We start from the raw sequence: 14,669 nt of genomic DNA on the forward strand, positions 1-14,669 counted from the left end.
GGATAATATTGTTGATGACTTCATATCTGATCATACTCCTGTTTAAAACTTATAGGTCTGTTCGACCATCAAAAGAAATTCCACCCCATACTGTAACAGTACCTCCTCGAAATGGACCAATTTCCAGGTCGACCATTTCTCGACACTAACAGATTGGTCCAAAAACGTAAGCGCCGACTATAGGAATACATTCCATAGCGAGACTGAGACTCGTCGGTAGAGAGTACAAATTTTCATTCTTCCTGCAAATTTCAATGTTCCAGAGTTGGCGTCGGTGCTCGGCGGTGAGTGGAACTCTTCTTAAAAGATGCCTTGATCTTAAATTGACCCCAGAAAGCCTTCGACGTTTAGCTGCTACTGAAATCGCAGTTCTCGTCGCATTAAAAAACCCCCTCATCAGGATTCTACAGGTACAGTTGAGTCCGCGAATCTTTACCCGTGCGCCATTATTTAAAGCATACGAAATAAGTCGATGATAAGTCGGAAATTGAAATTTACTAAACGCAACAGTAAGTCACTTACTGTCACTTGCTGTTGCGTTTAGTAAATTTTAATTTCTGACTTATCATCGACTTATTTTGTATGCTTTAAATGATGACGCACTGGTAAAGATTCGCGGACTCAACTGTATCGAGTGACGTTCTTCGAGCTGATATGAGTAATGTAACGGTCCTGGGCGGGCGTAGTAACTCTCGGCCTTCCAGTTGTGACTAACTGACAGTAGATTGACTAACCGAGAAACTACACTTCGCGATACATTAAAACTCTCACCTATATTCACTAACCTAGCCCCAACCTGGTTCAAAACTTAAATTCCTTCTTTCTAAAAAACTTCGAAATGCTAAGGATTGTTTAGAATTCTGTACAGTTCAGAAACAGACTGAACACATCATGGTAATTCATGTCTTCTAAATTATTGGATAATACAATTTGGAATATTGGAATAAAAAAGAATTTAATGGGACTGTTTACTTCCATTCGATATGAAAAGAATAAAATTTTTTCGATAGCAAAAATTTTATTTGAATAATACCAATATCCTTAACGTTTGACGAGCAGTTTATATTATTTATTAGTAAGTGATATTACTTACCCATACTTTCCCTCAAACTAGGATCTTCAGATACCTTTTCTAATTTGCCAAGAAAACCTTTTATAGTACGGAAAACTGAATCTCGAACAACTTTTTCTGAATCCATTGTCAATTGACATAATGCAGGAAGTATTCTGGAAGATACTTCTGATAGAAGATAGTATTGTTGAGTGGCTGCCAGTGCCAAAACACCTAAAAGGAAGGAATTAAAAATCATTTAATATCATTACTCAATTTTTCATATGCTAAAAATAATATTTTATTTTTATTTAATATTTAAAATTATATTTTATTTTAATTTTAATATTTTATTTTATTTCAGTAATTTTCATCCTCAATTTTAAACTATTGCTTAATATATCCCTTGCCAGTATCCTACCACTTAATTTCAACCCTACCCATACAGACAATTATTGCTGAGACGAGGCAACGCGCGATGCTATCTCGGTCTCTATTGAGTGTCACTCTCCGTTGAGGACACATCAATCTCTTCTGCTGTTGACCCGAAAGGGAACTGAAGTGCATATAGTTTTGATTGTCACTCGCCACTGAGGACATATCAATTTAAGTACTTAGACCTTTCTTTTGAATTCAAACTCTTCTCTGCTGACCCACAAAGGCAGCAAAAGGTGCAAATAACTCTTTTGTGTGTTAGCTTTAGTTCGGCAACATATCTCTGCAAGGTAAGACAGTAATTCGATATAAAGTAACCGTTAAACCGTTAAGAACATTAAAATTCGTGCATCGAACAGCTTAATCTGCGAATGAAACGGCATATGTATATACGCGAGAATCAAAACGCGATCAATGATCATCGACACAGGATTTTGGTAAGACTTTTTATAAACTTATATATTGTCTGTTTATCATAACTCCCTCTATAAAATCCCACTTGAAACTATTAACACAACCTCATACAGTCTACACACGTATAATATTAATTTACGATGCTGTTATGCTTTTATTAGTAAGCATAATAAATAACTTTACAAACTCGTTACTTTTGGAATTAACTTCAATCACATCTTACCTGCATTTCTAGCTGGAGGAAAGGGGTCTCTCATCGCCCGAATGAAGGCAGAAATCAGTACTTTCTGTCTAATTTGTGGATGAAGATGTTGAGCGATTTTACCGAGACACACTGTTGTATTGGTTCTTATACCGCCTTGATCATCTTTCGCTTGTAATCTGGCAAAATGTCTAAGCACTTCTACATTTAGATTATTATAACTTAACTTAGGTGCTAGGTGTATCACAGACTAAAATATACATTATAAAGTTGAAATTACTTTATATAGAAATATTTTGTATAGCATTAGAAATATTTTTATTTAAAGATTGTAAATCAAACAACACTTTTCTAGAATAATACATAAATATCTACTGAAGAAAGAACGTCCCAGAATTTGTTTTTGCCTGCACCACCATCATAACTGTCCAGAATATTGTTGTAGACTGTTCCCTGTTTCAAATTGAGAAAACGATTTATCTTGTGAACTGAAGTGTACGACAATTGGTGAAAATAGTGGTAATATCATTAAGTTTCTAAAAGCAATAGATTTATAAAAAAATTATTAAATGTATAATACGTATTATTAAATTTATTGTCTTATAAAGCCAAATAATTTTGTAACTAATATTAGACCAGTAAGGATCTGTTTTTAGGTGGATGTGAGAGGTGGCATTCAGATTTTTGCGGATAAAGTTAGGTGAGAACTTCGTTAATAATAATTGATTTATGCTCCTTCTCAAATATGCCAAGAACATTAATAAAAAAAATAAAATATTTAAAAATTTCAAAAAATTTCGTTTTTTTTCTACTTTTTTTGCTTATAACTTAAAAACTATTGAGTTTAGAACAAAGTCCTATAGGAATAAAACAAAGATAATTAAATTTTCTATCAGATACGATTGGTTAAAAATATCTTAATTTATCACCCTTGCTTCAAAATAGCAATAAATATAAAATAAGGGGGCAAAACAAGCCTGTCCTTATTCAATGATTTTCCATCACTTAGGTTACACTTGGAACCTTCCTAATTCGCTTAGAAAATTTTTGTAATGTGCTAAAACCGTACACCAAATTTCATTAAAATTGACTTACTAGATTTTGCATAATAATTTCGCAATCTAAACTTTTTTTAAAAAATTAAAATTTTTTAAAATCTTGCACAACAAAAACTAGAACATACAAAGATTTGTCAATTTTTTACATATAAAGAAGTACTCCACCTATCTAATGCACTTTACAGAATTGAAATCGGATTATTTAAGCAGCCTCAGCAATGTTTTAAAGTTATAAACAATTTTTTGGCTTATAAACAAATTAGTGCTGTGGCCAGGAAGGGGTGCTACGGGCTCCTTTATTTAGATGGACTTACCCAAGTTTTTTTTATGTATTTTAATCCGTAGAACTCGAATTTTTTGGGTAACAGTTGATCCGGATGTCGATAAGGTTGTTATAAACAAAGAACTTGAGGAATTACATAAAATCGAATTTTCGCAAAATAAAACATTTTTTTGTATTTCTTGGGTAATTCTAAGCAAAAAATGTTCTTACAAGTTTTTTCCTAGGATGCATAGTTTTCGAGATAAACGCGGTGGAACATTCAAAAAATCGAGAAATTGCAATTTTTGAACGCGAATAACGTTTGATTAAAAAATAAAATAGCAATTCTGCTGACAGCATTTGAAAGTTTAAGTCAAGTTATACCGGTTTTAATTATTTGCATTGCTAAAAATTAATTTTTTTATTATTAAACAAAGCTATTTGTTTATAAGCCAAAAAATTGTTTATAAATTTAAAACATTGCTGGGGCCCCTTAAATAATCCGATTTTAATTCTGTAAAGTGTATTAGATCGGTAGAGCACCTCTTTATACGTAAAAAAATTAGATAACTTCTAAATGGTCTACTTTTTGTTCAGAAAGATTTTAAAAAATTTGAACTTTTTTAAAAACATTTAGATTGCAAATTTATTATGCAAAATTTATTAGGTCGATTTTAATGAAATTTGGTACACGATTTAAGTATGTTACAAAGAATTTCCTAAGCGAATTACTAAGGTTCTAAGTGCCACCAAAGTGTTTAAAAAATATTGAATAACAACAGACTTATTTTGCCCCCTTATTTTGTATTTATTGCTATATTGCAGAAAAGGTAATACCTTAAGACATTTTTTACCAGTCGTATATCATACAAAATTCAATTATCTTTATCTTATTTCTGTACGACTTTGTTCCAAAACGAATCGTTTTAAAGTTATAAGCAAAGAAAGCAGAAAAAAATCGATGTTTTTCGAAATTTTTAAATATTTTAATTTTTTTATTAATGTTCCGGGCATATTTGAGAAGGAGCATAAGTCAATTATTATTACTGAAGGTGTCACCTAACTTTATCTGCAAAAATCCGAATGCCACCTCTCACATCCAAAAATAGACGTTTTTTCGCAGATCCTTACTGGTCTATATCGCATAAAGACCAAATATTTATTATTTACTCTCCAAACTGGAACTGGTAAACAGGATGACGTCGAACATCTGAATACGGACACAACACCTAAAGAAGAAGACTCCTCAAACGGCGGATATTTATGATAAAATATACAATATAACTAATTAATAAAACATTTTGAAACTATGACTTACTTTAACAGTCTGTTCTCTAATTGTGGGATTTGTATCCATAAACCCATGAGCAACTTGAGGAAATATTTGATCGTTGACCGTACTCGCTTGCAAATGTCCTATAAAATGTTCCAATTGTTGTAAAAGTCTCGATCTTGTAGCCCTATCGTTGCTTCCAAACAATTTTACTACACACGGCACGATCTTTTTTTGATATTCTGCTTCATCGAGGAGCCTGCCAAGCTGAAGAAATGCATAATATTTAAGTACTTTGAAATTTAGAAAATAAAAAACAGAACGTATACAAATAAAGTTATAATGGAAGCTGTTATTAAATATATATGACGCAAGAGAGCTTAATTCTAAATATCCTAATGGTAATTATGATACATAGTTACTATTGGGACCGTGCAAGTTCGGAAAAGCGACACCCGGTTTCATAGCTCGGCAACTTTTTTCGCAATTTTAATTATATTGGCCAATCATATTGGTCGTGGTTGCTGGATAATTGTCAAGGCCATATCCCAAAAAGATTATAAGAAAAAGTAATATTAAAGTTATGTTATTAAAAGGTAAACAATTGTATGTAGTGAATAAAATTAATTATTAAAATGCAGTACTGCAAGCAAAATACAATTAATAAATTTACTTTTATATAATACTTGCATATCATATCAATATTGTGGAGTAACATATAATTTTTCTTCTTCAATGACAGTAGGTATGAAATATACGTCAATTGGACAATTTCAATTGACAATATGAATTATTTAAGAAAGTCGCAACATTTTTCCGCTATTCGCGCACGATCGTTTCTCGTATCCCTCTCGTATTCAAGTACTTGCACACCGCGAATACGGTTATAGTCCAGTTACCGTGGCCTTTTCCCTTCTTTTAGTCCAAGAACCGAAGGTTTTCAAATAGGTCCCAATAGTCAAAGGATCAAAATGTATATGATGCCGAAAGGCGCTTTTACAATGGGGGTGGAAATTTTTTATTATATTTTGACCAAAAAAATTGGTAAAACGAATAATTCTAAGCACAGAATGTTCTATACATTTTTTTTGATAAAATTAATTGTTTTTGATTTATTCGCTATCGAAAGTGTTAGTTTTATATCGAATAAATCAATGTTTTTAATCGGTTTTCTGATAATAATTCAAAAATTATTCGTTTTATCAAAACAACTCTAATTAACAAAAATGTATCTTTTGAAAAAATAAACGAAATGATTTTTTTTTTATTTTCTTTGAGACTAATAGTAAACGAGCTATAATTTATTACAAGTTAGCTCTTGTTCGTCAAATGCTAAATTTTGTAGTTTTGTTTTCACCCAATTTTGAAAAAATGTGAAAATTTTGAATTATCCACGTCCGTCTATCTGTCTGTAATCACAACTCCTCCGTCAATATACCAGCTAGAATGACAAATGAGGTGCCAAATAAAAGCTTATAATCCAAGGGTGGAACTAAAGGTGAGAAATTTTACCTAGGCTGTCCGACCGTCGGTCTGTCCGACCGCGAATATAACTCCTCCGTCCTTATACCAGCTAGAATGAAAAATGAGGTGTCAAACGAAACCTTATAATCCAAGGATGGTACTAAAGGTGAGAAATTTTACCTAGGCTGTCTGTCCGACCGCGAATATAACTCTCCGTCCTTATACCAGGTAGAATGACAAATGAGGTGTCAAATGAAAGCTTATAATCCAAGGATGGTACTAAAGGTGAGAAATTTGATATTGGCTGTCTGTCCGTTCGACCGAGAATATAACTCCTCCGTCATTTTACCAGGTAGAATGACAAATGTGGTGTCACATGAAAGCTTATAATCCAAGGATGGTACTAAAGGTGAGAAATTTTACCTAGTCTGTCTGTCCGTCGGTCTGTCTGACCGCGAATATAACTCCTCCGTCCTTATACCAGGTAAAAAGACAAATGAGGTGTCAAATGAAAACTTATAATCCAAGGATGGTAATAAAGGTGAGAAATTTGACTTAGGCCGTCTGTTCATCTGTCCGTCCGACAGAGAATATAACTCTTCCGTCATTTTACCAGGTAGAATGACAAATGAGGTGTCAAATGAAAGCTTATAATCCAAGGATGGTAATAAAGGTCAGAAATTTTACCTACAATACCTCAATATTTATAATTATAGTAAACAATACCTCTTTCGAATGGTATATGGATGTCCTATACCTAGGTCTCATAGTTTTTGCGTAATTTACAATTATTAAAATTGTAAATTATAAAAAATTTGCGTAATTTAAAATCTGTAAATTGAATTTAAAACAAAAGATGTAGTTAATTAATGGCATTATATGACATTGTCATTTTATGACAGTACGGTCTGGTAATTATTCTATAATTAATGTATTCCATGATTCATTATTACACATTTATTTACAGGGTGTTCAAAATGTACAGTTTCATTATTGGATTATTTAATGTGTCATATAATGCATATTTTAAATAAAACACCATGTATATTAATAAATTATTATACTAAACACAGGTTCCTCTGTCGAATGGTATAGGGATGTTCTATAACTAGGAGTCATAGTTTTTGCGTAATTTACAATTTTCTTAAACGGTATATTGATTTTAAAACTAATATTTATAGTCACTCTCGATTTTTAAACTGTACGAAATAAATGTTTGTTTACTGTATCATAATGAAATGAAAATTATGTCTATTTACTAGATCAAAAGTAGGTAGATTGGTCTGTATACAATACATCTAAAAAAATCAGGATTTTCTCCAAAGTCTAAAGTCCATAAACGATAAGTTAAATATTTATCATAATCCTGTTCGGTCTAATATTGGTGTAGTTGAGTTTTACTACACCAATTTAAAATACAAACTACTAATTTAAAAAAAAATCAAATATTTTACCATTTCGCTGTAATCTTCCGTCCCGTTAGAGATGACTCACCCTGTATATGAATGTCTAATATTTATTTCATGGGCTTTACCTTTTATTTTCTGTTTATTCCATCCCTCTCCTACGAAATGCGGGGATTGTTCAAATATGTTTGAAATATTGTCGCGTGTTATTTATAATTTAACTTGATTACCGGTAAATGTGATATTAAACTGCCCATATAAATCGCGTAAAAATGAAATGTTGCAACTGACATTATAGATACTACACTGTACAATCACAATTCACATGTTTTCATACTCACTTTAAACATGGGCGCCAGAACAGCAGACCCTGCATCTCCATATTCAAACGCCGTTATCAGCTGAGGCAAGATCTTGTGTTTACAGACATTATCGGGAAAATTATCTAAATGCGGCGTTAAATTTGAAAAAAATCTATTTTTCTCATTTTTGTCTTTAATTTGGATTTCCTCTAGGAAGAGCAGCGTGTCGACAAGATCGTTTTTAAAATAACCTCCTAATTTTCTACACCGTGTTATTACATCTGCAGGATTAGGCCTTGATGATGGGTTCGTGTTTAAAAGTTCAAAATATAAAGGTCCTAGTTGTTTGGGAATCTAAAAAGCATAATATAAAAACTTATTAGACTTACGTAGTTATGTAATCCTTAAATGTATTTATACAGGGTGTTTCATTAATAATTGTCCATATAGTAACTGGAGAAACCTTACCACAAAATACGAAGATTTAACCTAAAACACTTAAATAAAATGTAGTTCCTTACTGAGTTACAGGGTGTTTTATCCAAAAATTTAAAAATTATTTTTGCTCATCATTTTAAAACTATTCGACGTATCCTTTTCATACTTGGCAGAAAGTATAGATACTGTACAAACTACTAAATTGTGTTAAACAAACGTTTCTGGCTATTACCAGAGGCGCACGACGGGGGAAAGTGAATGGTTGACCCTTTCCAAATTCTACGCCACTGGCGGAATTGCTATTTTAGTTCAATTTTTGGGTTCTCCAATACTTTCTATGAAAATAATATACTCTTCATTTGTAACGATAAAGTCATTAGTTTTCGAGAAATTTGAAGTTAAAAATTAAACGACACGGTTATTTTGATTAATGTATTGCATCGCTTCATTTTTAATTTGAAATGTCTCGAAAACTAATCATTTTATCGTTACGAATGAAGAGTATATTATTTACATAAAAAGTATTGGAAAACCAAAAAATAACACTAAAATAGCAATTTCGTCAGAGGCGTAGAATTTGGGAAGGGTCAACCAGCCACTATCCCCTGTCGTACGCCTCTGGTAGTAGCTAGAAACGTTTATTTATCTAAATTTTGTAGGATATACAGTACGTACACTTTCTGCTAAGTATGATTGGGATAGGCCAAATAGTTTTAAAGTATTGGGTACAAATAATTTTTAAATTTTAATCATATTATATGAATCATATCATAAATTAATCAAAATAACTGTGCCGTTTCATATTTAACTTCAAATATCTCGAAAACTAATGACTTTATCGTTACCAATAAAGAGAATATTATTTACGTAGTAAGTATTAAAGAATCTAAGAATGGCACTAAAATGATAATTCCTCCAGTGGCGTAGAATTTGAGAAGGGTCAACCATTCACTATCCCCTGTCGTACGCCTCTGGTAGTAGCTAGAAACGTTTATTTATCATAATTTAGTAGGGTGTATAGTAGTCGCACTTTCTGCTAAGTATGAAAAGGATATGTCGAATAGTTTTAAAATGCGGAGCAAAAATAGTTTTTAAATTTTTAGATAAAACACCCTGTAACTCAGTAAGGAACCACATTTTATTTAAGTGTTTTAGGTTAAATCTTCGTATTTTGTGCTAAGGTTTCTCCAGTTACTATATGGACAATTATTAATGAAACACCCTGTATACATATAAGATACAGGGTGTCCAGAAACTCTACCGACAAACGAAGACAGGACGTCTCTCAGATAATTTTAAGACAGTTTAACCCAATTCACCTAGTCCGAAAATGCTTCCTAAGGGAGCTAGAGCTCTTTGAAGATGGCGTCTTGTAATTAGTTTTTCTTAAATGCCTCCAGAACGGTTCTAGATAGAAAAACGAAAATTGGTACACATATTTGTCTTCCAGAGGTAAATCGATTCTATTCATTGCGAATTTCTAGTACCGGTCATAGGCGTCCGTTTTAGGTAGGGCTATGGTTATTTTATCACATAACTTTTTTGTCTTTAACTTTTAAGCATTTGTGACTCTAGATTATTAAATTCTGAGGTATTCTAGTACTAAAAGGTACTCTTCCTTTAAGTCGGCAGGACACACCGTTTTCTAGAAAAATCGATTTGAAAATTTTTCGTTTTTTGAATTTGAAAAAAAAAATGAAAATAAAAAAAAAACGATGTATTTCACCAACTTAAAGCAAGAGTAACTTTTGGTACTACAATACCTCATAATTCAATAATCTAGTGTCAAAAATGCTTAAAAATTAAAGACAAAAAAATATGCGGTAAAATATCCGTTGACCTACCAAAAACGGACGCATATGGCCGGTACTAAAAATTTGCAATTAAAGAAATCGATTCATCTCTGGAATATAAATATACGTACCAGTTTTCGTTTTTTATTTTTTTTTTTCAAATTCACAAAACGAAAAATTTTCAAATCGATTTTTCTAGAAAACTGTATATCCTATCGACTTAAAGCAAGAGTACCTTTTAGTACTAGAATTCCTTACAGATTAATAATTCAGAGTCAAAAATGCTTAAAAATTATATACGAAAAAATTATGGTATAAAATAGGTACCCGTTACCCTACCCAAAACGGACGCCTATGACCGGTATTAGAAATTCGCAATGGATGGAATCGATTATCTCTGGAAGATAAATAAGCGTACCAATTTTCGTTTTTCTAAATAGAAGGGTTCTGGAGGTATTTAAGAACAACTATAAAACGCCTTCTTCAAATAGCCCTAGCTCCCTTAGGAAGCATTTTCGGACTAAGTGAATTGGGTTAAATTGTCTTAAAATTGTCTGAGGAATATCCTGTCTTCGTTTGTCGGTAGTTTCTGGACACCCTGTATATATAGAAAAGGAAAATAATAAAGGAAAGGATTTCTCTCGTATAGAAAGAAATTCCCCCAGTAGCGAACAGCGAATGTGAATTCAAAGCTTTCATAAAAACAATGAAATTGCTTGACCATCTAGGTGCTCCTGACGAGTCTTTGACATGAAGACAAAATACGTATTGGGTACCGATGGTGTTCAGAATGTAGTAAAATGCAATCGCCGATTCTCTCATATTACGGTTTGTCCGTACTTAACGAATGCGTGGCAAATAACGTCGAATTGTAGATATATCTGTGAGATAAAATGGTCTCATATCGTTTCATTGCTTTTATGAAAGCTTTGAATTCACATTTCACGTTCGCCGTTTGCTACTGGGGGATTTCTTTCTATACGGGAGAAATCCTTTCCTTTATTTTATAAAGACGTCGTACCTAGCGTACTGAAGTCGGTTTAGTTTATTAAACTACCTAGGCTTATCGCATTTTATTTCACGCTGAACACTCATCTAGGTGCTCCTAACGAGTCTTTTATATGAAGACGAAATAAGTATAGGGTACCGATGGTGTTCAGAATGAAGTAAAATGCAATCGCCGAATCTCTCATATTACGGTTTCTCCGTACTTGACGAATGTGTGGCAAATAACGTATAATTGTAGATATATCTGTGAGAAAAAATGTTAGCACTTATATCGTTTCATTGCTTTTATGAAAGCTTTGAATTCATATTTCACGTTCGCCGTTCCGCCGTTCGTTACTGGGGGATTTATTTCTATACGAGAAAAATCCTTTCTTTTATTTCATAAAGATGTCGTACCTAGTGTACTGAAGTCGGTTTAGTTTATTAAACTACCTAGGCATATCGCATTTTATTTTACGCTGAACACACATCTAGGTGCTCCTGACGAATCTTTGATATGAAGACGAAATACGTATAGGGTACCGATGGTGTTCAGAATGAAGTAAAATGCAATCGCCGATTCTCTCATATACATATATATATATATATATATATATATATATATATATATATATATATATATATATATATATATATATATGTCTTCATATCAAGGCGAGATCCGTTTGTATCATAAGCTATACAAGATGAGATCCGTTTTGCAAGGCGAGATCCGATTTTGGATCTCACCTTGTATTCACGTGTATATAGTGACATCTCGATGTAACAATGGTTGGGGTACAAGGAAATCGATTTTTGTCTGGACCTCATTTTGCACCCCATTTGGTGAATTTTATATTGCAGTGGTTCCACTAAATCCGCTGTAGAGGGCAGAGCGCGCGATCTGTTGTGTATATGCTAAATATATATTTTGCAGACAACCCGAGATCCGGTAAATTTGGAAACATTGCAAATGAATTTCACGGTCAGCTCTCTCACTCGGCTTATGTCTAACTTGAATAAGAATATTTACATTATTTAAGGGCTCTGTCCAGAAAGGCGATTGTCAAATATCTCGAGAACTAGACGTCATATCGAAAAAACTTTGGAATGCTTTTTTATTGGTTTTCCAAAATCTATATACTTATGCAATAGCGGGGTTCTTATTCTGCCTGCGAAAGCGGTGGGTGTAGCAACTTTGAATTTTCAACTGAAACCCTTTATTTTTAATTAAATAGTTGAAATTTAGAATTAAAAATACACAACTTTTGTTTGAATCGATAATAGCTTCTTTAATCCAGTCGGAAGAGCTTCAAAATAGTCGTTTTGATGACATTTTTAGGGTTTAGGGGTACCTCAGATAGTTAGCTTAAAACGTAAGAAATAAATTTGAACAGTAACGGATTAAGCCAACACAGAGCCTATCGCAAATGTATACTTTTCATTAATGTTTATTGATAAACAAAGCTCCAATTCTATTTTACTTCAACTCATTTTAAGGCTATTTCAATAAACTAATCGGTTCTTTTTTCAGTTTTTTGGTAAAATATTGTAAATTATAGACGAAAATTCTTAAAATCGGCTATTTTTCATTTAAATTGTCAATAAATAATTAAATTGGTCAGATTTACATAAATTTTGTTATTCCGTCCATATAGAAACTAAAACAATTGTTACGCAGTTACACTGAGTGTCATAAAAACCGTGTATTTTTACTCATTTCTTTGAGCTATTTCACCTAATATCGAGATATAAGTTGTATTTTGACATAAGTTATATTAACGTTAAACTGATTTAATTTATAGTTTTATAAGCAACAATTAAGTATAGCGAAATTTATAAAACCTTGTTTAAATCGTTTTATATGCTCTATAATGCGGTTATCTTAAATTTTGTTTTGAATGTTTTTCTTCTTACTGGTAGACAAAAAATGGCAAAATGTGCATTTTTGACATCAAATTGTTGATAACCAACATAGTTACTACTTAATATATTAAAAAAAACTAACCGTCGGTATAACAGGTTGCCTGGCAACCAGATGCAGAACAGTACCATACATGTTTTCCACTTTTTAGAACTTTCTTTGAGTGAAATTTAAAATCACTTACCACCAATAACTTACACCCATGTTCACTCATTACGAAATCTGTTACAAGAACTTCAGCGATTTCAGCCATTTTTTCAAAATTTATTTGGATTTTCTCTAGTAATCCTTCCAAGAGACAATACATAAATGATAAGTACCTTTTACACCACCTTCAAGGAGGGTAATTTATACAGGTACATACCTGGAATTATTATATGGACCGTTCACTCTTGTTAGAGTATAGTTCCCTCAAATATGAGCTCTTTTCATCCATTTCACGCGGTAAATTAGTCCGCTTTTCCTTTAGATCGTAGTTCATAGGTTGTGATGTTTTTTTTGCCTTCTCTACTATCTTCTTCCACTCTCTCCGGTCCTGAACCTTTTCTCTCCAGTTTGCAATTTCCATCTTTGATAGTTCGTCTAGCAGTTGATCTTCCCATCTTATTTTTGGTCATACTCTTGGTCTATTTTTTACTGGTTTCCAGTTCATTATCTTCCTGATCAGTTCTTCTATCCCTCTTCTTTGTGTGTGCCCAAACCATCTGAGCCTTTGTGCTTTAATGAATTTTACTATATCTTTTCCTTTATTTATATTTATTATTTCATGGTTTATCAGCTTTCTATATTTCCCTGTTTCTGTCTTTACTGGGCCATGTATTCTTCTCATAATTTTTCTCTCAATTATTCTTAACTTTTCTTCGTCTTTTTTTGTAAGGCACATTACTTCTGCTCCATAGGCTATCACTGATCTGATTGCTGCTGTCTATATTTTTGATTTTATTTTTTGCTCAGGTTTTTGTCCTTGAGTAGTCGGTGATATTTCCAATATACTCTATTACCTGCTTTAATTCTTTCGTTTATCTCTATACTCCTTCCGTTTTTGCCGTCCACCATCACCCCCAGGTATTTGAAGCAGTCTACTCTCTGGAATGTATTTTCACCTATCTTTATTTCTGTTATTCTGTTGACATTGTCTCGTGTGCTTATAAGATATTTTGTTTTATTCTGATTGATTATTAATCCTCTCGTCTTTGCTTCCCTTACCAGGGTTAAAAGTGCCTCTTCTAGTCTTTTTTTTTATCTCGTGCTACCAGTCCCAGGTCATCTGCATATTCTATGATCTGTGTTGAGCTTTGAATAATTTTCTTTTTCAGCCCTGTGTCCTTAATTACTCCTTCTAGAGCGATATTAAATAGTGTCGTTGACAGACTGTCTCCTTGTCTTACTTCAAGTTATATTTTGATGTCATTTGTATCGCCCTCATTTGTTTTAATTTTTGCTGTTGAGTCTTTTATTGTCATTCTAGGTAGTCTTATTAATTTTGTCGGTATCTCCATTTTTTTCATTTCTTCATAGCTTTTTTCAATTGTTTGTGTCAGTACGTATATTGCATCTATTGTTGATCTTCCTTTTCTAAAACCCTGTTGGTATGGTCCTATAATTTTTTCTGTGTATTGATTTAGTCGGTTTCTTATAATTGTGGTCAATATCTTATACG

General features: G+C 32.5%; 1 protein-coding gene across 1 annotated transcript in view; it reads right to left on the bottom strand.

Annotated features, from left to right (window-relative positions):
* LOC114337661 (N-terminal kinase-like protein) overlaps positions 1–14,669 on the bottom strand; it is a 126,803-nt gene that overhangs the window by 39,549 nt on the left and 72,585 nt on the right. The window contains exons 5-8 of the mRNA XM_028288172.1: positions 7,907–8,221; positions 4,741–4,962; positions 2,124–2,352; positions 1,094–1,285 (exon numbers count right to left, since the gene is read on the bottom strand). Of these exons, the coding sequence (XP_028143973.1) occupies positions 1,094–1,285; positions 2,124–2,352; positions 4,741–4,962; positions 7,907–8,221 (958 nt within the window). The remainder of the gene's footprint in view (positions 1–1,093; positions 1,286–2,123; positions 2,353–4,740; positions 4,963–7,906; positions 8,222–14,669) is intronic.

Source organism: Diabrotica virgifera, chromosome 5 (genome assembly GCF_917563875.1).
Source record: "Diabrotica virgifera virgifera chromosome 5, PGI_DIABVI_V3a".
Taxonomy (NCBI): domain Eukaryota; kingdom Metazoa; phylum Arthropoda; class Insecta; order Coleoptera; family Chrysomelidae; genus Diabrotica; species Diabrotica virgifera.